The following is a 20,170-nucleotide window of genomic DNA, read 5'->3' as shown; positions in this document are numbered from 1 at the left end:
GGTGGGGTTGCGGCCGCAGCAGCGAGGAGAGGGCGGGGCCGGGGGCTGGGCTGGGCTGGGCTTCCCGGGGGAGGGCCCGGCGCGCACCGGGAGGCGGCGGCCCCGGCCCGGGAGCGGCAGGACTTGGGCCGGAGCGTGGCCGGACCCCCACCCGCCGAGGCGCCCAGGGAGGACGCGGTGAGTGCTGCCCGGGCGGGGCGGGGAGGCGGCGGCGGGAGCCGCGGCTCGAGCACGCCCTCTCCTCCTCCCGCTCCTGAAGTTTGCAATGGCAGTGACTCTCTCCCCGGGAGCCCCCGGCCACCGCGCTCTGCGGGAGCACAGCAAGAGCTGCCGCCGAGCCGAAGGGGTGTATTATCTGCGGCGCCGCGCACCCGGCGGGGACCTGCCGGGGAGAGGGAGGCGTCGGGGCTGGTGGGCCACACCATCTCCTGGGGCCCCTAAAAGGCCCCAATCCGCCCTGGGACCCCAGTAGGGGCCTTACTCCCCAGCGACCCCTCGCCCTTAGCAAAGAGCCCCAATTCCTGGGGCCGCAGCCCTGGGCAACCATCTGGAGTTGGAGGCGGCGCCGGCCAAGGCAGGGTGCACCCCCTCCCCTCAGCGATGACCGGCTGGCCCCACCCCCACCGAGACCAAGTTCAACAAGTTTGCCCAAGAAGTCCTAGCTGGAGTCTCCATGGCTAGGCCTGGCCTGGCCGCTCCGCATGGGCTCCATGGGCTCCGGGCCGTGCAGCGCCGGGCCCGCAAGAGGGCCAGGTCGAAGGGAGCCGTCCTTAAGGGTTGAGGTTAGAGACGGCAGCCCCTGCCCTCCGAGGTTTGGTGTGAGCGCTCCGGCTTTGGAGCGCGTCATCAGGGAGCAGGCACCTCAGGCGGCAGGTCGGGTTTCCAAAAGCGCCCCTTTGTTATGCCCCTCCCTGGCCCTGCCTCCTCTTCTTTCCCCGCGCCACCCCCTCCCCCAGCCTCCCGGGCCTCTCTGGCTGATGGTTCCAGTCGCTCTTGCCTAAGTACCCCTCTCTGGACCAGTCGACCTGCCCCTTCTTTGCCTTCAAATCCTCGGGCTGCGGACGGATCCAGAGGGGCGGCTGGGAGAAGAGGTCCTGAGGCCAAGCCTGTGCCTCAGGACAGAGGATGGGCAGGGCAGGGCAGCAGTGCTCCCTCCCAGGGGCATGCCCCCGGCTTCTGGAAAGGGTGGGGGCTGGTCTGGTTGGGGGTACATACCAGCCTCAGGTAAGGGAGTGGGTTCTTCCCTGAGCTCCAAGACTCCCTACCTTGGCTTAGCAAGCTGTGAGAAGACCCTGCCAAGCCCCAGAGGACTTGTCCCAGCTCAGTAGGTGCTGGCTCCCTGGGCTGGGAAGGTTCATTATCTGCTTTCTGAGCACCTGTGGCGGAGCGTGTTCTGGGGACCAATCTGGGTCTCTGCTGGGGTCAGGAGGCACAGGGTGCTGGCCCTTCTCGGCAGGGGCCAAGGCACAAGGCCCACCCCTGCTGCTAGGTCCCGTGGGGCAGTGGGGCCTGGCTGTGCCTGGGGCTTGGGCTTGTGTTTGCTCTGGGAGGCCGAAGGGAGAAGTGCCAGCCGTGCACACACAGCTTGCTCTGTTCTGGGGCCAGAGAGAGGGAACGGGTGGGGGGCAGCTCTCCCGGGAGCCAGGAGCACAGAGGCTGGAGCAGGCTGGGGGCCCAGGCCCCTGGATGCCTGACTGGGACAGCTCTGAGGCCCTGGGATTTACAGCTGCAGCTGGGTTTCTCTCCATCTGGTTGGCAAGTCCTTTCTCGGTAAGTGGGACAGACTCAAGAGGAAGCAAGGGGAAGTGCTGAGGACCCTGGTGGGGCCAGCTGCTCTGCTCCTCTCCTGCTCTGGGCCCAGGCACCTCCACTGTAGGCCTGAGCTCTCCCTCCTGTTAGCTGAGTGGTGGAAGCCCACTCAGGCCATGCTTTCTCAAAGCTGCTGTAGCCAGTGGGTTTCCTGGTCTTCAGGTGGATGTCATTTGTTTTTTCATTCAGCTACTAACTAACTCCAGTGCCTGCAGAAACACAAACTGGACCCTCAGGAAGTCTCTGCCAGTGACTGGGGACAGATCCTGTCCTGTAGTCACAACCCAATGGGATATAGAGGGGTGGGAGATGGGGATGGAGGAATGGGCGGAGGGCTGGACAAGGTGCCTCACTCTGAGTTTTGAAGGATGGGGAGGGATTTATCAGTTTGGGGAGTACTGTGATAGAGCCCTGCTTTGGGAGCAACAAGCACACTGTCCTCCTGGGTCTGGCGGTGTCCCTTGGGCTTGTTCAGAGGAGGAAGTGATTTCCTTCTAGGGGCTTGAACTGATGCTGAGGACAGCTGAGACCCTGCCCAGAGACAGGAGGGGAGTGGCCGCATGCCACTGTGTCCTCTAGCCCCTGGGGGTGTGTGGCTCTGGGGTTGGAATCTGCCTTGTCCTCCTCTGCAGTTCTGGAGCACACTGTCATAACTGGCTGATCACCTGTCTGACACCCCGTGCTGCCCCATACTCTGGGCTTTTTGAGGGTGGGGCTGAGTTACTCATTATCCACGGAGCCCTTTGGGACCTCATAGTGGATGCTGTGGAGCAGGATGAATGTCCCTTGTGACTGTCGGGCCCCTCACATTTCTTGTTCATTGCCTGGTTTGAGTCTTGTACCAGCCCTGGCACAGAAGCAGACCAGGAGGCGGAATTTCCATCTTAGGAGGGAGCTGAAGCCACTTAGGAGAGGACAGTATAATGCACTTGTTCAAGCTTCATGGCCAAGATAAGACTCAGGCCTCTTGGCTCCCAGTCTGGTCTTCCCAGCACGGGGAGCTACTGCAGTGTGGCTGGGCACCCTCTGACATGGCCTGGTCTGGTAAAGGGTCTCCTTGTTCAAGGAGAGGCCACAGAGCCCTGGCTTGGGCAGGCGTCCTCTTGTCTCATCTGCGGTTGGGGCAGTGAGAGGCTCTCTGCCCACTACCCACCCCCGCCGGCCATGTAATCCCCAGCTGGACCATGTGACCCGACTGGCATTCTCCTGGTTGGAATCTGGCGCTTCTGACAGCAGTTGCTATATTGGGGGAGCTGGGCACCGCCCTGGACACTGTCAGCTCCACCCTCACCCCCTGCTTTGCTCTTGTTAGCTCCAAGGCAGAATCACAGTGGCAGCTTTGAGAGTTGGACACCCAGGTCCCTGAAGTGAGCTCTAGGCCCCAGGTACATGGAGTGAGGTGGTGGGGAGGGCAGACCAGGGCGAGAGGAGGAGCTTTGAAACTACCATCTTTGCCCCCACCCTGGGCCCTCCTGGGGACTTCCAGACCCCTGCCTGCTAAGTCTTGGCTCTTAACAGTTCCTTGGGTGGTGGGGATGGCAGTGGGGGGCAAAAGCCAGGGATAGGAGAGGGTCTTTTCCTATCCCCAAAAGTGTGTGTCTGGCTTCCCTGCTTACCCCTCTGCCCTCTACAGCTCTAATCCGCCACCATTCCGTGCTGCGGGGACACCATGGCTCCAGAGGAAGATGCTGGAGGGGAGGCCCTAGAGGGCAGTTTCTGGGAGGTGAGCAGCTGGGTCCCAGGTTTGGGGATGGCACGGAAATGCTCACCCCTCTCTGGGCCCAGTCATCTGTCCAAGGGAGGAGCCTAGCTGTCAGCCCCGGCCCTTGCCGGGGGCTTCGCCCTGGTGACACCATCCTTCTCGTATCCTCCCCAGGCCGGCAACTACAGGCGGACAGTGCAGCGGGTGGAGGATGGGCATCGGCTGTGTGGGGACCTGGTCAGCTGCTTCCAGGAGCGTGCCCGCATCGAGAAGGCCTATGCCCAGCAGCTGGCCGAATGGGCCCGCAAGTGGAGGGGCTCCGTGGAGAAGGGTGAGCCTGTGCTTGGGCCTCACTGGGAGAAGAGGGCTGCCGAGGGTGGGGTGACCAGGCAAGGCAGCTTCTTTTTGCACCTCTCGTGGAAAAGTTCGAGGCTTCCACGTCTGCCTTCTCTTTAAAGCGAGACGATCCTCCTGGTTATTCTTACAGCTGTGCTGTTAGAGTTCCCAAAGTAACGTCATGAGTCATTTTGATATCTAGCAACCCTATAATGGAGATGGTCTTCTTCTACCCATTTTCCAGAGGAGAATGTGGCAGTTCAGAGAGGCTAAGTGACTTGCCTGAAGTCACACAGCTAAGAAGAACTAAAGCTTGAGTCCAGGCCTTCTGACTCAGGAGCTTGAGATCTTTCCATCCAAACAAGCTGCCTTCCTTGGGGACGGACACTAGTTCTTCCCTCTGAGGCAATAGAGTATAGTGGATTATACCACAGACCTGGATTTGAATTTCAGCTCCAATTGTAGCTGTAATGCTTTGGGCATTAATTTCACTTCTCTGGGCTGCCTTTTTGCTTGTTGCATGTTGTTTGTGACACTGTCTTCACAATGGTGGATGAGACAAGGATCCAGTGAGATCTCGTATGTCCAGGTACAGCAGCAGCTGACATTATTTGTTGTGCATCTTTGCATTTCTGCTCCATGTCTGGCACCCAGAGCAGCACCCTACGAGAGGGGGTGGGCTCATTGCAAGTGGCATCTCCGGCCCAGCCCAAGCCCCTTCCCTCCCTGCAGGCCCTCAGTATGGCACGCTGGAGAAGGCCTGGCATGCCTTCTTCACTGCGGCCGAGCGGCTGAGCGCCCTGCACCTGGAGGTGCGGGAGAAGCTGCAGGGCCAGGACAGCGAGCGGGTGCGCGCCTGGCAGCGGGGGGCCTTCCACCGGCCTGTGCTGGGCGGCTTCCGCGAGAGCCGGGCTGCCGAGGACGGCTTCCGCAAGGCCCAGAAGCCCTGGCTAAAGAGGCTGAAGGAGGTGAGCCTGGGTGGGCTGGGCAGCAGAGGCACACGCCTTCCTGGGTCGGCCTGGGGCTAGAGGGGGCCAGAGCGTGGCATGCAGGGTCCAGAGTGGTCCCTGTGTGTGTGCCAGGTCGAGGCTTCCAAGAAGAGCTACCACGCGGCCCGGAAGGAGGAGAAGACGGCCCAGACTCGGGAGAGCCACGCGAAGGCAGACAGTGCTGTCTCCCAGGAGCAGCTGCGGAAGCTGCAGGAGCGGGTGGAACGCTGCTCCAAGGAGTCCGAGAAGGTACTGGCTGAGGGACTGGGCTGGCCCAGGTCAGGGCTTCCTGAGTGCCTTTTCCAGTCCCCGGCAGTTGTATTGCTCTCATCCTCACCTGCCACCTTCTCTCCAGATTATCAGTTAAGGGAGGCACCTGAGAAAGGTGATGCTTTACTCAGGAGAGAAATGGTGTGGTTTCGGGCACTGGGATAATCTTCGCAGTTGTGGAGAACTTACCAGCTCCTTTCCTTTCACAGTGTCCCACCTGGGACAAGTTCTCACGTTGTCTACCCTGCCAGAGCGCCCTTCCTCCAGCTCTGCACATCGAGATCCCCCCTGTCCTCTGAGGTGCTGCTCAGTTTCCACCTCCTCCGGGAAGCCTTTTCTGATTTCTCCCACTGCACCCCATAGGTTGACCTCATCTCACTCTCCACCAGACTCTTAAAGCTGCTGTGCCTGAATGCCACCTCCCTTGTTAGGCTCCCGGGGTTCCTCGAGGGCAGGAGCCAGGTTTTGGGACCCTGGTGCCTAGCCTACGGTCTAGCCCACAGGAGGTGCTCAGTAAATACTAGCAATACAAGGTCTTGTCCTCACCAGACCCCCTCCTCTCCCACCCAGATGAAAACCCAGTACGAGCATACACTGGCGGAGCTGCATCGTTACACCCCTCGCTACATGGAGGACATGGAGCAGGCCTTCGAGACCTGCCAGGCTGCCGAGCGCCAGCGGCTTCTCTTCTTCAAGGATATGCTGCTCACCTTCCACCAGCACCTCGACCTCTCCAGCAGTGAGAGGTACGGCCTGCAGGGTGGGCACGGAGATCTGAGTGATGCTGGGTCTCCTCCATCTCTCCTGGGCTCTGGCTGGGCTGAATGAGATTGGGGTGCGCAGAGGCCCAGGGCTTCCCAGCCTGAGGGTTGTGCCTGGGGCACAGGTTCCACGACCTCCACCGAGACCTGCATCAGGGCATTGAGGCAGCCAGCGACAGGGAGGATCTGCGGTGGTGGCGCAGCACCCACGGGCCAGGCATGGCCATGAACTGGCCCCAGTTTGAGGTACGTGTTCCAGGCAGGCTGGGGCTGGGAGGTGGGGTGGGCTCCCACTGGGCTCAGCCTGGACCTCATGAGGGAGGCTGGGGCTTGGGACGAAGGAGGTCAAGGTGGTCTGGGTGGTCCTGGCAGCCACCAGAGCCTGCAGCCCCGCCTGACCCTGAACGCTGTCTCCACAGGAGTGGTCCTTGGACACACAGAGGACAATCAGCCGGAAGGAGAAGGGTGGCCGGAGCCCTGACGAGGTTACTCTGACCAGCATCGTACCCACAAGAGATGGTGCTGCATCCCCACCCCAGTGCCTGGGGTCCCCAGGGTGAGAGCCAGGATTCGGGCTGTGGGAAGGAAGCAGCTTGCCCCCCACTCTGCCCTCCTTCCTCTGTCCTTTCCCTTCATTCCCGCAACACCTGAAGTGGGTTGAAAATTGGTGCCAGGTACCTCAGGACGTGCTTATGAGTTGTAATGATGCCAGTTTTTATGGTGGTTTAGATTTGCCAGGCGTTTCCCACATTCCCTCTCATCTGCTGCTCATGTCAGCTCTGTGTGGCAGGAAGTGTGCCTGAGCTTGCAGGCATTCATGGCAGAGGTCAGGCTAGAATCTTGCAGCTTTTCCCCACCTGCCTCTCCCTGGGTTCCTCCAGGAGGTGAGCCCTGGGCCCCGAGTCCTAGGCGCTCTCGCTCATGTTCCTTGTGCCCTGAGACTGCCCCTTTGTCCTTCCCTCTCTAGCGGTGGGCAGGATGAGGAGTGGTCAGATGAGGAGAACCCCCGGAAGGTTGCTACTGGGGTCCGGGTGCGGGCACTCTATGACTACGCGGGCCAGGAAGCTGATGAGCTGAGCTTCCGAGCAGGTACCCTGGAACTCCTTTCTTGATCCTTTCCAGACTTCAGCCCCTCCACCCCTTTCACCTGCCCCTTTACTAGCCTGAGCAGGATTGTGCAAAAGGGAAGCCAGACATCCACTTATCAAGGGCCAGTTCTCTGACTCTTAAGGCTGCTCTGGGTCCAGCCCCCAGGAGTCAGAGTGTCTGCTTGGAGTCCTCATCTGCCTCTCAGAGTCATCAGCTGGGGCCTGACTGCTGCATTCAGGGTTGGGGGTGGAGTGGCTGACTTTGACCTCCCTCTGTCTGAGCCAGGTCTCTTCTAGCTGGGTTCTCTGACTACCCCCTCCCCCTCAGTCCTTGACCCAATTGCAGGAATGGGGCTGGGCCAGGACAATTGCCAGTGACCAATCCCCCTTCTCGCAGGGGAGGAGCTGCTGAAGATGAGCGAGGAGGATGAGCAGGGCTGGTGTCAGGGCCAGCTGCAGAGTGGCAGGATTGGCCTGTACCCTGCCAACTATGTGGAGTGTGTGGGGGCCTGACCTGCCCTGGCAGCCCTTCTGCAACGTTTCTCCACCCTGGGTCAGAGCCCAGCTTGTCTGGACAGCCGGACCTGAGGGCCCTGAACCATCCTGCCCCTGCTGCCCCTCTGTCCCTTGAGGAGGGAGGAAGTCCTGGGACCCAGGGAACGGGAGGGGCCTATGTCTAAGAAGGGACTGGTAGGGAAGGGCCAACTGAGTCTAGGCTGAGGGGAAGATGGGGAGGTCAGGAGGTGACAGAAGGGCCCAGGGGTGCCTGGGCCTCCCCAAGAGTCCTCCAGTCTCCCCAGGAGCTGTGGACGCAGTTCCTGATCTCTGTGTTTTGGGGTTCCTGGGGTTGGCTTGGGGTGAGTGTAGTTCTGGGCTAGCAGCACTCTTTTGTGGCTTGTTCTAGTGTGTATTAAACTTGGAAGAAAAAACAAAACAGGCTTGTGTGCGTCTTTTTCGGTATTCCACCCTTGCCCGGCTGCCGAGGGCATCTGGAGAGAGGCGCTGAGGGGAGGTCGTGGGCCTGGAGTATATTGGGGGGCGCGGGGGTTGGGCGAAGGTCTGCCAGCCTGTTACCTGTTCCGGGACTTCAGGACCCTAACCTGGGGTGGAAGGGACTCGAGATCTGAGTTGGTGTGAGCCATCCAGGCTTGGTGGAGGCTGGGTGCTGAGTTCTGAGCCAGGCGGGAGCCCAGCCAGTTTATCTTCCCGTCCAGGCCGGCGGGACTACGACTGCTTGGTAGGACTGTTAATCATTACTCGCCGTTCGGGAACTGGCCTGAGCTAAGGCCGGGTGCCGGGCCTCGCAGCCCACGCTTCTGTGAGCTGGCTCCACCTTCTGGGGGTGGCGGGGCCTGCGGGCGGCTCTGCGGCGAGGTTTGGGCCTGTGGGCCGGCCGTCGCCCCGCCCCGGCTGCGGATTGGCCCCGGCGAGACGCGGCGCGGCGCGGCGCGGCGTGGATTCGGGCGACCTCGTGGGGCCCGGGACGCTGACGTCTCGGCGCCTGCTCCGCCGGCCGCCCATTGGTCCAGATCGGGACAAATCACCCCACCCCTCGGCGGGCCGGCCCCCCCACTGAGGCCCACCCACTGTACCGCCTTCGCGGCCGCGGATTGGCCCGTGACGGGACCCGTCGATCGCGCTGGTGTCTGGGAAGGAGAGAAAATGGCGGCTGAGCCGAGCAAGACAGAGATCCAGACCGTTTTTAAGAGGCTTCGCGCAATTCCGACCAACAAGGTGCGTGAGAGGGAGGCGCGCGGCGCCCTGCGCCGGCCGAGAGGGACTCTCCCGGCTCCCCTGGGTTCTGAGGGAAGGAGAGGGGCCGGCGCGGGCTGTTTTCCTGGGGTGTCAGCGCCCGGCCTCGACTCGGGGCCCCTGACCATTCGCTCATCTCCTTCTCCACCCAGGCCTGCTTCGACTGTGGCGCCAAGAATCCGAGTTGGGCCAGCATCACGTACGGTGTGTTCTTGTGCATTGACTGTTCCGGGGTGCATCGCTCCCTGGGCGTCCATCTCAGCTTCATCAGGTGGGGTCTCCTCGCGGTCGGCCGGGACTGGGTGCTCAGCAGGGGAGAGTGGCTGCCTGGACTTGGAGCGCCTTGAGTTTGGTGTTCGCCAGCTTCTCACGGGAGGCAGCCGCCAGTGTGGGCCCGCTGTTACCCAGGCGGTTCGTCTCCGCGTCTGGGTCAAAACTCCGTTATATCCTGGTGGGCAAACTCGTCACTCCAAGCGTTAGTTTCAGGGAAAAGTTATCTGCGTTGTTCTTGTTGCTGATGCACTGGAGCGAGACTGTGGCTGTCCTTAAGGGAAAGGCCGAGTCCAAGCTTCGACCTTCTTTTGCATCTGGAAAATAATTAGTACCTTTTGGACTAGATGAATGAAGAGCAAAGCTTTCCTGGACAGGGTAGAGTGGAGGAAACACGGAGGTGGCTGGTGAATGTTTCCTGGGTGCCTACTGCAGCCCGAGGCCAAATGACAGGTGTGGGTCTGCCAGGGAAGCGTCTCCTGGAACCTGCTGGTAGGTGACACACAGCCCTTGCACACAGGTCCACAGAGTTGGATTCCAACTGGAACTGGTTCCAGCTGAGGTGTATGCAGGTCGGCGGGAATGCCAATGCGGTAAAGCTCCTCCTTACCATCCTCCTGCCCCTGTTTTTCTGCCTGGGTACTGACTTTACAGTGACTTCTTGGAGACCCTCTCAGTTTCTCTGTTAAGAGGATTCTCTGGTCTATGGCAACACTGTACACTATTCTCTAAACTTGGAGATTGGTCGTTGTTCTTTTCCAAGGGGCTTTGGATTCAAACTAAACTGGAGAGACGTTCTTGGGGGAGAGGCCAAGGGAGTTGGGGCCTCCACAGTTGTCCGGGTCTCGTGGGCCTGGATGAAGGATGGGCAGAGTGGGTACAGCATGCTGTCCTCGCGCAGAGTTGAGTGAGGTCTGGGCTTCAGTCATTCATCGTAGAGGATGGGAGGCTATGTTTTTTGTAGGAGTTTCTGAGGAACTTTATGAAAAACTGCTGGTGTCAATAGAGCATATTGTTCTGTATAAGTAATAACCAGACTGTTAGAAGGAGGTGTCTGTTTTGCTCTGGGGAGAATCACCTGTAGCACGTTCTCCTGTCTTCTTTGCTCACCAGACAGCCTTCTTCCGCCAACATGGATGCACAGCCAGTGATGCCAACACCAAATATAATAGCCGAGCTGCCCAGATGTACCGGGAAAAGATCCGGCAGCTGGGGAGTGCGGCCCTGGCTAGGCATGGCACTGATGTAAGTGCCTGTTCTCCCGGGCTGGGGTCATGGGGTAACTGGGACTATTCAGAGTCCTGTGTCTCAGCTGTGTCTTCTTTCTAGCTTTGGATAGACAATATGAGTAGTGCTCCCAGTCACTCCCCAGAGAAGAAGGACTCTGATTTCTTCTCGGAACACACTCAAGTGAGTGCGCACCAGGAATGTTTCCCACAGTTGTTCCTGACAGGTGGTTTACTTACTGAGGCCAGGGCCCACAGTCATGGGCTTGGATTCCATTCGCCTTGGTGTGATACCTCATACGGGGAATGTTTGGGGCCCACTGCCGTATAGACCCAGGTGTTTCCTCTTCCCATGAGTAGGGGTGCAATGTGGCCCTCCTTAGGAACACACCCGTATAAGCTGGGGTGGTAGGGAGAACGAGAAGCTTCTTAAAGGCTCGAGGTATCAGGAACCCCAAATAACTTTTCCTGGATTCTTCCCCTGTGAGGAAGGCACTGTGGGTGGGGACAATGAAGGGATTCCCTCCCAAGCAACCTACCCCTGGGAGGCGGTTTCGCCTCTACGCGCCCACTGGGTGCTGAAGTCAGACTCTGTTTGAATCCCTGCTCCTCTACTTAGTCTTTCTAGTGTGGTGGCTAAGACACCTAACCTCATTCTCTAAGGTGGAGAACGTATCTACGTCACAGGCTTGTTGTGATAATTAAACACATTTACATGTAAAAAGCCCTTAGACTTGTACCTGGCACATGGTGAGTGCCCGATGTAATTATTAAATTAGGGGAATGGGTTCTGGCTCTAAGTAAACAGTGAAGGGATGGAGGTGGCTGCTAGTTTTGTGCTGCTTTCTTCCATAGTGAATAGCAACTATAATTTTGATTGCTAACCTCCAGTATTCTTTCCTCATGGACTTGGAGTAGGGCCTTGTACCCACAAGGTATTTGGCGCTCTTTGCCAGCAGGAATGGCTCATCAAGGCTTCTGTCATCTGGCTTTTCAGCCCCCTGCCTGGAATGCACCAGCCACGGACCCATCAGAGACCCAGCAGCCATCCCCATCTGCAGAGAGCAGTGGCCTGGCACGTGAGTTTAGCCCAGATTCCAACTATGTGCCTTGGTCCTGGCAGAGGACTTGGGGCTAGGAATGGGAAACCTGGCCAAGGTAATGGGAGTGAGGGGTCTCCTACTATCTCTGGGTGGGCTGGGATTCACTTAAGTCCCTCGGAGGAGGTGGTGGGCATTCTTTTTCTATTTTGGTGGCCTCAGAAAACTGAGGAAAGCTGGTGCCCCTACTTTTACGCCATCACTTCCCTTAAGGGGAGGCCATAGGAAGTTTTGAGTCTTCCACCTGATTCCCATCATTGCATCCACAGAGCCGGAGCACGGCCCCACCATGGAGCTGCTTGGCACCTCACCCAAAGCTTCTCTGGGTCAGTATGCCAGCTGGCAGCTGTGGGGTGCCTGGGAGAGGGTGGGCCTCGGGGGTTCTTTTCAGATCTGCTGCTGCCTGGTCATGTGGACTGAGGTCCCAGGAGACTGAGCATCTGATCTCTCTGGAGTGGGGCTTGGGATTGAAGTTGTGGCTGCAACATCGACCGCAAGGACTTGAGAGCAGGCCCTTGGCGGCTGGTGTCCCAGGCCTGGGGTCTGCCTCTGGGGGTGGGGCTGGGGCCGGCCAGCGTGAGGCTGGACACCTAACCCTGGGGGCCGAGGCAGGATTGGCCTGTTTGGTCCATTTCATTAGAAGGGGGACAACTCTGAGCTGCTAATGGCTGGAGGCAACATTGTCCTTTCTCGGCCAGCCCCTGGCCTTCTAGCTCTCTTCTACTCTTTTCTTGATGTCCTTCAGACTTAGTTCAGGGTGAACAGTCCATTTGCTGCCCTGGTTTGTTTTGTCGACCTTTGGGGATTGGGGCAGGAAGCCAGCAGAATGACTGTCAGTCTGACCCCATGGGAAGGCTGGCGTGGCCTGGTCCGGAGTGAGGCTCTGTAGAGGCCTCTGGGCTTGGGAGCTATATGGAGGCTCTGAGGTGGGACCCCCTGTTAGCCACAAGTCTGTTTTTCTCCAGAGTCCATGTATCTGTCACCTAAAGGGGCTCTTCCTGCCAGAGGTAACCAACAGCTGCTTGGGGAGCCCCTTGCACGCCCGCTCCCTGCTCTAGGAGCCAAGGCTGGTGTTTGGTGCTGCCCCTGCCTGGCAGTCTTCGTGTTGGGTCAGGGACTTTGTCTCTGGTGCTTCAGGTCTAGGTTCTTAGGTCCATCGGCTGGGAATCAGTAACCTCCTCTAACCTCGTCTGTCTTGGCTTGGACGTCCTGACACCATTGGTTGGAGCTGGTGGTGGCAGCTTTGCCTTCCCCTGCCTGAAGCTGTTCTTTGTAGAAGCTCTTGCCAGGAAGCTGCATGATGTGGACTGAGCTGCTGCCTCTGACCTCCCTGTGTCTCTGCTCACGCCCCACCCTCTTCCTCATACAGAACTGAAAACCTCCCTCATTGGCAAGAAGAAGCCAGCAGCAGCTAAGAAAGGGGTAGGTGGGGAGAGGCAGTATGGCAGAGTGGTTAGGAGCTGGAGTCAGACACCTGGGTTCCCCCTTTGACCTGACCACTTACTTGCTGTATGACTGGAAAGGTGCTTAGCTTCTCTCCACCTGATCTGTGAGGGGCTGTCAAGATGCTTGTCTCTAAGGGGCTCCTGGGAGGAGTTAGTGAGATTGTGCACATAAGTGCTTGGCACATCCCGGGCCTGGTAGCGTTAGCCGTTGTCCTCCGGCCCCCAGGCCTCTGCTGTGGTTGTGTGGGCCACCTTATGCTCAGCTCCAGCAGAACCACTGATCTCCCTCTCCACCATGCTGACGGGGCTCGTATTTTTTTTTACACTAAACTTTAAGAAGGAACCCTTTCCTTGTGGATGTTTCCATGCCAGGGAGGGGATAGAAGGCATTGTGGTTGGCAAAGCTCTCATCACATAATTCTCCCAGCTGGGTGCCAAGAAAGGCCTAGGGGCCCAGAAGGTGAGCAGCCAGAGTTTCAGCGAGATTGAGCGGCAGGCCCAGGTGGCAGAGAAGCTCCGTGAGCAGCAGGTGGCTGATGCCAAGAAGCAGGCCGAGGAGTCCATGTGAGTGTTTGCCGGAGGGGCCCCGGCTTGTGTGGGGTTGGGTGGGCGGGTAGGACCGGTCAGGACGGTGCTGGCCTCTGACACGTTTGTTCCCTCTCAGGGTTGCCTCCATGCGTCTGGCCTACCAGGAGCTTCAGATTGACCGTAAGAAGGAGGAGAAGAAGCTACAGAATCTGGAAGGGAAGAAGCGAGAGCAGGCAGAGAGGTTGGGCATGGGACTGGTGTCCCGAAGGTGAGGCTCAGCTTTGGGGTGTGGCAGGGAAATGCCATTGTTGCCCTGGGAACCATTGAAGGTTCTTCCCAGCAATTTGGGGTTCTAGGCTTAGTCTTCCTCCAAGGCTGAATAGATGACTTTGCTTACTGTTTTCAAGCCCCTAGTATAGTGCTTGGCACATAGTAGGTACATGCTCGCTGAGTATTTGTTGAACGAATGAAACACAGGATCAGGTGCTCTTTCAATATGTCCAAGAGACTAGGGTGGTATTTTTTTTTCTTTCTTTTATTTATTTATTTGGCCGCACTGGGTCTTATTTGCGGCATGCGGGATCTTTAGTTGTGGCATGCGGGCTCTAAGTTGCGGCATGTGGGATCTGGTTTCCTGACCAGGTATTAAACCTGGGCCCCCTGCATTGGGAGCACGGAGTCTTAACCACTGGACCACCAGGGAAGTCCCTAGGGTGATGTTTCTTAAAAACGGTGCTAACGGCACTTTGAATGGCAGGTCAGTTTTCTCAAGAGCTTCCCAAGAATCGCAGGGCTTTCAGCATTCCTAATACCTGTCCACTAAATGCCATTAGTGTTACCAGATACCATAACACCCAGAAATACCCCCAGACATTCAAATGCCCTTTGGTTGGGTGGTTCCCTTCCTGTTTCAGGACCACTGGGTTTATGTTGCTGTGGTTTTCTTAAAAAAATAAGAACAAGGGCTGCTAATCAGTTCTCTTATGCATTTTGTTTGCTTCACAATAAGAGTTAGCATCTAGAGATTTCAGTAATACTAGATTTTTTATCTCTCTTAAAAATTGGAATATGTGGCAGCGCCAGGGTGAGCAATCCTGGCTACAGTGAGCTTGTGCTAAGTGGTGTCTGCTCCTTTCCAGGGGGCGTGAGCTTTGCCAATGGCCTTATTTACTTAAACACAGCAGTGTTATACAGGAGTTATTGTTTTCCCTTTGTACAAATGAGAAAATTGAGACTCAGAGCAATTAAGCAATTTGCTTAAAGCCTAAAAATCTAGTAATTGTTACAATTAGATTTTGAACATAGAGCTGTTTGATTTCATATTTAGTATTTGTAGCCATTATGCTCTACTTCTCTGGAAGAAGATACAGCTGGGTATTTCTACTTAATCTTTCAGGACATGGCCAGTTGGATTTAAGTTATTCCCTTCTAGTCTGTGTGCTACTAGTGTAACCCACAGCTAATCAGGGAGACAAAATCTTATCCCAAAGGGACTTTCCTCTTCCCTGTTTTGGTCACAGGAATGACTGGATTAAAGGGTATATTTAAAACTTTTTTTTTCTTTTTTGTACTGCAGTAGAATCATTTAAACCCAGCCCACCTTATTTAAAACCTTATTGCAAAATATTCACTCCTTGGAGTTCTGCCAACCAAAAGCGGTAGATATTTTTTAATGAATTTATTTAAATGAAATTAATCCTCAAAAGCCTCTGTGGAGCTTAACACAGGAGGGAAGAGAGGCATCACAAGTTGGTACTGGCTGCCAAATTCAATGCCTCTTCTCATTGGGAAACCAAATAGCAGATCCAGGTTTTAGTGCATGAGGCCAGACTCTCTACTTTGAAATGCTTTCTTCTTTAAAAAAAAAAAAAAAAAAAAAAAAAAAGATGGGATAATTAGGAACTCATCCTTTGATGTCATTAGACTCATTTCCCTGGTTCTGGGGCATTTTTCATCTTTTTTGTTTTATGTGTCTATCTTGGTGAAGGACGTGGCTCATGGTGCAGCAAGTTGAGGACAGGAAGCATTATTATTTGGTCCACGTTATCGTTAAAATTAAAACAGGCCAAACAGTCATTTGTCAGGGAAACCCTACTTTGAGAAAACAAAGTTGACGTATTGCTAGGTGAGGAGTGCTCTCCAGTTTAGAACAGTTGCTAGCACTCCCTGCTGGGTCTTGCCCAGCCCTGGGCACAGTCAGGGGAAGAAGGTTCTGGGTGGTGCTCAGTGGAGGAGAACCCAGGTTTCTGCCAGCAGCTGGGCATCTTCTCTTCTTTTTTTTTTTTTTTTTTTTTAAAAATAAATTTATTTATTTTATTTATTTTTGGCTGCGTTGTGTCTTCGTAGCTGCACTCAGGCTTTCTGTAGTTGCAGCGAGCAGGGGCTGCTTTTCGTTGTGGTGTGGGCTTCTCATCGCAGTGGCTTCTCGTGGCGGAGCCTGGGTTCTAGTTGCACGGGCTTCGGTAGTTGTGGCTCACGAGCTGTACAGCACAGGCTCAGTAGTTATGGTGCACGGGCTTAGTCGCTCCATGGCGTGTGGGATCTTCCCGGACCAGGGCTTGAACCTGTGTCCTCTGCCTTGGCAGGCAGATTCCTAACCACTGCACCACCAGGGAAGCCCTGGGCATCTTCTCTTGTGCAGTGACACTGATGCTCACTCCTGCTTTTCTCCACAGTTCCGTCTCCCACTCGGTGCTGTCTGAGATGCAGGTGATCGAGCAGGAAACCCCAGTGAGTGCAAAATCCTCCCGCTCACAGCTGGACTTGTTTGACGATGTTGGTACTTTCGCCTCTGGACCCCCAAAGTAAGGCTATTGTTGGGGTGCAGACTTGGCTACCATGTTCCTCATCAAGCTTCTCTGAGCCACTGTACTGTCTGTCTCCCCAGGTACAAGGACAACCCCTTTTCCTTGGGGGAGAGTTTTGGTTCCCGCTGGGATACAGATGCTGCCTGGGGTATGGACAGGATGGAGGAGAAGGAGCCAGAAGTGACTATCTCAAGCATCCGGCCCATTTCAGAAAGGTGGAGTGCTCTAGGGCAGCACTGTCCAGTAGGATGCTCTGTGATGGTGGCAGTGTTCTGTATCTGCACTGTTTGGTGTGGTAGCCACCAAGTATGTGGCTAGCGAGTCCTTAAAAAGTGTCTAGGGTTAATTGAGGAACTGAGTTTTTAATCTAATTTGAATAAATTTGAATAGCCACATGTGGCTAGTGGCTACCAGATTAGAGAGTGCAGGAATCAGGCTTTGGTTTGAGCTGTGCTCTACCATTGCAGGAAGCCTAGTAGCCTCTTGTGCTTGAGGTCCATTTCTCTGGCAGGAGGAGCCTGATTTTGTGCTTCAGTTCTGACCTCCCAAGGATTATGTGTCTCTGGCCTTCATCTAGTAATTTTTTTTTTTTTTTTTTTTTTTTTTTTTTGTGGTATGCGGGCCTCCCTCTGCTGTGGCCCCTCCGGCCTCTCCCGTTGCGGAGCACAGGCTCCGGACGCGCAGGCTCAGCGGCCATGGCTCACGGGCCCAGCCGCTCCGCGGCATGTGGGATCCTCCCAGACCGGGGCGCGAACCCGGTTCCCCTGCATCGGCAGGCGGACGCGCAACCACTGCGCCACCAGGGAAGCCCCTAGTAATTTTTTAAAAGCATATTCCATGTTAATTGGGGTGGTCCTTAACTGATAAATTATCTGCAAATAATCCATTTGTAAAATGGGGACATAACTAATGACTTCAGAGCTGCCATAAGGATTAAATGTAATGAAACTTATAAAACACCTAGCTCAGTGTCTGCGTCAGTGCTAGGTGGGAGTGACTGTACACCTTTTCAGCCACACTGGCATGCTTTTGAGAGTAAAAGGGGGGTAATGCTAATAATTACGCCAGGAGAGTAGGTATCAATCCAGGCAGACTGAGACATTTGATCATCCTAGTGGTTTGGGGCAGAAGCGTCGGCCCCTCCAAACCCTATTTCCATGCTGCCTAGTGGAGGGAGCATAAGCTCTCTGTGCCTTGGCTTCAGTGTGGAGAAGAGCGGGCCCCTGGGTCCCAGAGCCGCAGTCAGATGGGGCCATGGTGAGCATCCCCAGAAGGCCACTGGTGCTGTTTTTGGCCTCTGGTAGGAATGGGATAGTAATGCTATAATGATACTATTGCCTGGTAGCAATGGGAAGAGTCAGAGCTGTTGTCCCACATCCACCCCTCAGAGTCACAAACCGGAGGGAAGTGGAAAGCCGGAGCTCAGGCCTTGAGTCGAGTGAAGCACGACAGAAATTTGCAGGAGCCAAAGCCATCTCATCTGACATGTTCTTTGGGCGGGAGGTGGATACTGAGGTAAGTAGAGTTGTCCGCTTACCTGAGCCTGGAGGCAGCAGGTAGAAGCGGAGTTTCTTCCCTGCTGTTTCGGGCTTTGGCACCAGGGTGGCTGGGCCTGGATGGTCATTGGCCCAGAGGCCCCGAGGCCCTGCCTTTTCTTCACCGCAGCATGAAGCCAGGTCCCGGCTACAGCGGCTCTCAGGCAGCAGCGCCATCAGCTCTTCGGACCTCTTTGGGGACGTGGATGGCGCTCATGGAGCAGGTAGGCCCCAAGCGAAGCCTGCGAGCAGAGCTGGGGCCCCCTGGACTGGGAAGGGCTTCCTGCCGGGCTCTGGGTCACCCTTTCCCTTGCTTTGACAGGTAGTGTGTCTCTGGGGAACGTGCTGCCCACAGCTGACATTGCCCAGTTTAAGCAGGGTGTCAAGTCTGTGGCCGGGAAGATGGCCGTGCTGGCCAATGGTGTGATGAATTCTTTGCAGGTGAGGCTGGGACTGCTTGACCTGGGGTGGGAGGAGACCAAAGGGTAATGCTTGGAAGTTGGCCTTCTCCACCAGATCCAGATGTAGCTGCACCGTAGCCCTCAGCCCGAGAGAGCATTTTCTTTTCCTGAAGGGCAGCTTGCTTCCTTTGAGCTTGGTACCAGGGCTGGGCCTCTCCCTAAGACGATGCCATGTCTGCAGTGATTTTCCCCCACTCTCGTCATCTGTACTGTTTCTCCTCCCTCTCCAGCTTCTGTGAGATCAGGCAGGGCTTCCCCCTTGGGATCTGGCCACAACCCCTTTCCTGGGTCACAGTAAAATAGAAAACAATCTCTGCCAGGGTGCGATTGGTGCCTGATTCCCCCGCCTGCCAGTACCCCAGTCCCGTGGGGTGTGTTGGCGGAGGGTGTGCGTGCTGGAAAGCTGATGCAGGTTAGAGACTCTGACTTTGTTTTTTCTTTCCCCATCCCCAGGATCGCTATGGTTCCTACTGATCCAGGCTCCATGGCTCAGACATATGGTGGTGACAGCAGCAAAAACCTCATGATTCCTAGGCCTGGGATGCTTGCCTTGTGGAAGCTGGGGAGGAATTGTTATTTTATACCTGTGGTGTGTGAGTGGGTGGCCTTTGAGGATCTCGGGTGAGGGATGGGCAGTATTAGCCCCTGACCTCTGCCTGGAGATTGAGCCCTTTATTCTCTTCTTCTCACACTCCCACCCCTGTGTGCTAGATTATTGTTAATCCAGTCCTGCCCCCAAAGCTGCTGCTCGCTTGTCCTGCCGCACTGGGAGTGAGGGGAGGGAGTTCCCTCAGGATGGCTTATCCTGGGTCCAGGCCTCCCCCGAGTAGGGAAAGTAATAAGTATAAGGTTTTTTGCTGGCTCTAGGATCCTTCCAGATTGTCTGGGGGTTTGGCCCCTGTCCTCTGGAACCAGCAAGGAGGTCTAGAAAGAGTTCTGCTGTAGATCGGCCCCCAGGGGAGGGGGCTCTGGGCTTGGCTGCCGCTGTTGCTGCTCCAGTGGCCTCTTCTGGGCACCAGAAGAGGGCAGGGGAGGGGAAGAACCTTCGTCTGGGCCTTACTGAGGGCTAGAAACTTTACCTGGTACCTAAAGGTTTCATTTGGGATCAGACTGGAGGCCCGAGTGATCTTCTCCTGTCTCACTGCCCCTTTTTACAGAGATCACTTGGAGGATTACCTCTCCTCCTGGGTGTCTCGGCGTCCTCCCATACCATCCATTGTGGGCCACAGGACCCTCTGTCCCCTCCTGAGACTCTGTCCCTTCTTCTCTTGCTTGGTGGCCATGGTGGGTCTCACCTGCCGTGTCCTCTGCTCTGGATGCTGTGAGTGTAAAGCTGGCCAAGAAAGCAGAGGACGTGAGGGACAGAAGCAGGCTCGTGGGGCTCAGCTTTCTTCCTCCGCATCGTCTGGGTCCTGGGGCCTGGACAGCACCCCACCACTGAGAGCTTGCGGCGCCTACGGAGCTGCAGGTCTCACCCAGCTGCAGGCCACACGCTGTCATCCTTGGTGCCATCGTCCCCTGCCGTGCTGGCAGCCTGGGCCTGCCCCACCCTGTGGTTGAGGGTTTAGGTCCCAAGCAACACAGACCACTGTTCCCACCACCCCCTCACCCAAAGGGATGTGACTTTCTTTCTGGACTGTTTGTATTGAAACTAAGTGGTGTCAAATAAAGCCCCGACGGGGACCTAGGCCTCTGTTGGTCTGAGTGAAGTAGTGTCCTCTCTGGATCCTGCCTCCCTGCCCAGTGCAAGCCCCTCGCCTCACTCTCCGGCCTCCCACCAATATGGGTAGGGCATCGGTGCCGAAGCTGAGGGCACTCTCTCCGGGGCCTCCAGCTTGTCCCTTCTCTGAAAGCGAAAGGCACCCGGCTCCTTGGCCCTGTACTGCTGTGAGGTCTGGTGCAGCCTCGACCTCACCACCCCGTGGCACGCGGAGGACAGAGCTGGTATTGGCCCTTTCACTCACTCACTGAGCCATATGGCTGCAGGCAGGCGAGCGACTTCAGCAGCGTACACCTCATCCCAACGGTAGGCTTGGTTGGGGCGGGGGGGTGGGGGGTGGGGCGTGTCTCAGTGGAGTTAAAAAAAAAAAA

General features: G+C 56.5%; 2 protein-coding genes across 11 annotated transcripts; both read left to right on the top strand.

The window, feature by feature from the left end:
• The first annotated feature begins 70 nt into the window (after window positions 1-70).
• PACSIN3 (protein kinase C and casein kinase substrate in neurons 3) lies at window positions 71-7,883 on the top strand. Of its 5 annotated transcripts, none has more exons than XM_028484693.2 (11): window positions 72-177; window positions 3,122-3,176; window positions 3,443-3,532; window positions 3,686-3,842; window positions 4,580-4,815; window positions 4,930-5,085; window positions 5,677-5,852; window positions 5,993-6,113; window positions 6,287-6,423; window positions 6,835-6,956; window positions 7,353-7,883. In XM_028484693.2, the coding sequence occupies exons 3-11, from the start codon at window positions 3,479-3,481 to the stop codon at window positions 7,466-7,468; spliced, it is 1,275 nt and encodes a 424-aa protein (XP_028340494.1). In that variant the 5' UTR covers window positions 72-177; window positions 3,122-3,176; window positions 3,443-3,478; the 3' UTR covers window positions 7,469-7,883. The 5 variants fall into 5 exon arrangements, with proteins under 5 accessions (XP_023989065.1, XP_028340495.1, XP_028340494.1 ...); XM_028484691.2 differs by having other exon boundaries at window positions 3,122-3,194; XM_028484692.2 differs by lacking the exon at window positions 72-177 and adding an exon at window positions 1,559-1,770 and having other exon boundaries at window positions 3,122-3,194.
• A 665-nt stretch (window positions 7,884-8,548) lies between these two features.
• ARFGAP2 (ARF GTPase activating protein 2) lies at window positions 8,549-19,788 on the top strand. Of its 6 annotated transcripts, XM_028484686.2 has the most exons (17): window positions 8,561-8,689; window positions 8,860-8,978; window positions 9,498-9,570; window positions 10,091-10,222; window positions 10,307-10,387; window positions 11,201-11,282; window positions 11,573-11,629; window positions 12,269-12,310; window positions 12,673-12,725; window positions 13,176-13,312; window positions 13,413-13,544; window positions 15,952-16,080; window positions 16,164-16,298; window positions 17,472-17,598; window positions 17,749-17,842; window positions 17,941-18,059; window positions 18,533-19,788. In XM_028484686.2, exons 1-17 carry the CDS (start codon window positions 8,618-8,620, stop codon window positions 18,551-18,553), a joined length of 1,605 nt encoding a protein of 534 aa, XP_028340487.1. In that variant the 5' UTR covers window positions 8,561-8,617; the 3' UTR covers window positions 18,554-19,788. The 6 variants fall into 6 exon arrangements, with proteins under 6 accessions (XP_054938642.1, XP_054938643.1, XP_028340487.1 ...); XM_055082667.1 differs by lacking the exon at window positions 10,307-10,387 and having other exon boundaries at window positions 8,549-8,689; XM_007121222.4 differs by lacking the exon at window positions 12,269-12,310 and having other exon boundaries at window positions 8,562-8,689.
• The last annotated feature ends 382 nt before the right edge of the window (window positions 19,789-20,170 follow it).

Source organism: Physeter macrocephalus, unplaced genomic scaffold, assembly GCF_002837175.3.
Source record: "Physeter macrocephalus isolate SW-GA unplaced genomic scaffold, ASM283717v5 random_211, whole genome shotgun sequence".
Taxonomy (NCBI): Eukaryota; Metazoa; Chordata; class Mammalia; order Artiodactyla; family Physeteridae; genus Physeter; species Physeter macrocephalus.
This window is presented reverse-complemented; position numbering and strand designations above follow the sequence as displayed.

What these genes read in the sequence shown, in the direction of transcription:
- PACSIN3 (XM_024133297.2), top strand. Translation starts at nt 3,479, where the DNA reads ATGGCTCCAGAGGAAGATGCTGGAGGGGAGGCCCTAGAGGGCAGTTTC. An exon ending in TAGAGGGCAGTTTCTGGGAG is followed by an intron (nt 3,533 to 3,685) that starts GTGAGCAGCTGG and finishes TATCCTCCCCAG; the next exon opens with GCCGGCAACTACAGGCGGAC. An exon ending in GAGGGGCTCCGTGGAGAAGG is followed by an intron (nt 3,843 to 4,579) that starts GTGAGCCTGTGC and finishes CCCTCCCTGCAG; the next exon opens with GCCCTCAGTATGGCACGCTG.
- ARFGAP2 (XM_028484686.2), top strand. Translation starts at nt 8,618, where the DNA reads ATGGCGGCTGAGCCGAGCAAGACAGAGATCCAGACCGTTTTTAAGAGG. An exon ending in TCTTCTCGGAACACACTCAA is followed by an intron (nt 10,388 to 11,200) that starts GTGAGTGCGCAC and finishes CTGGCTTTTCAG; the next exon opens with CCCCCTGCCTGGAATGCACC. An exon ending in AAGCAGGCCGAGGAGTCCAT is followed by an intron (nt 13,313 to 13,412) that starts GTGAGTGTTTGC and finishes GTTCCCTCTCAG; the next exon opens with GGTTGCCTCCATGCGTCTGG.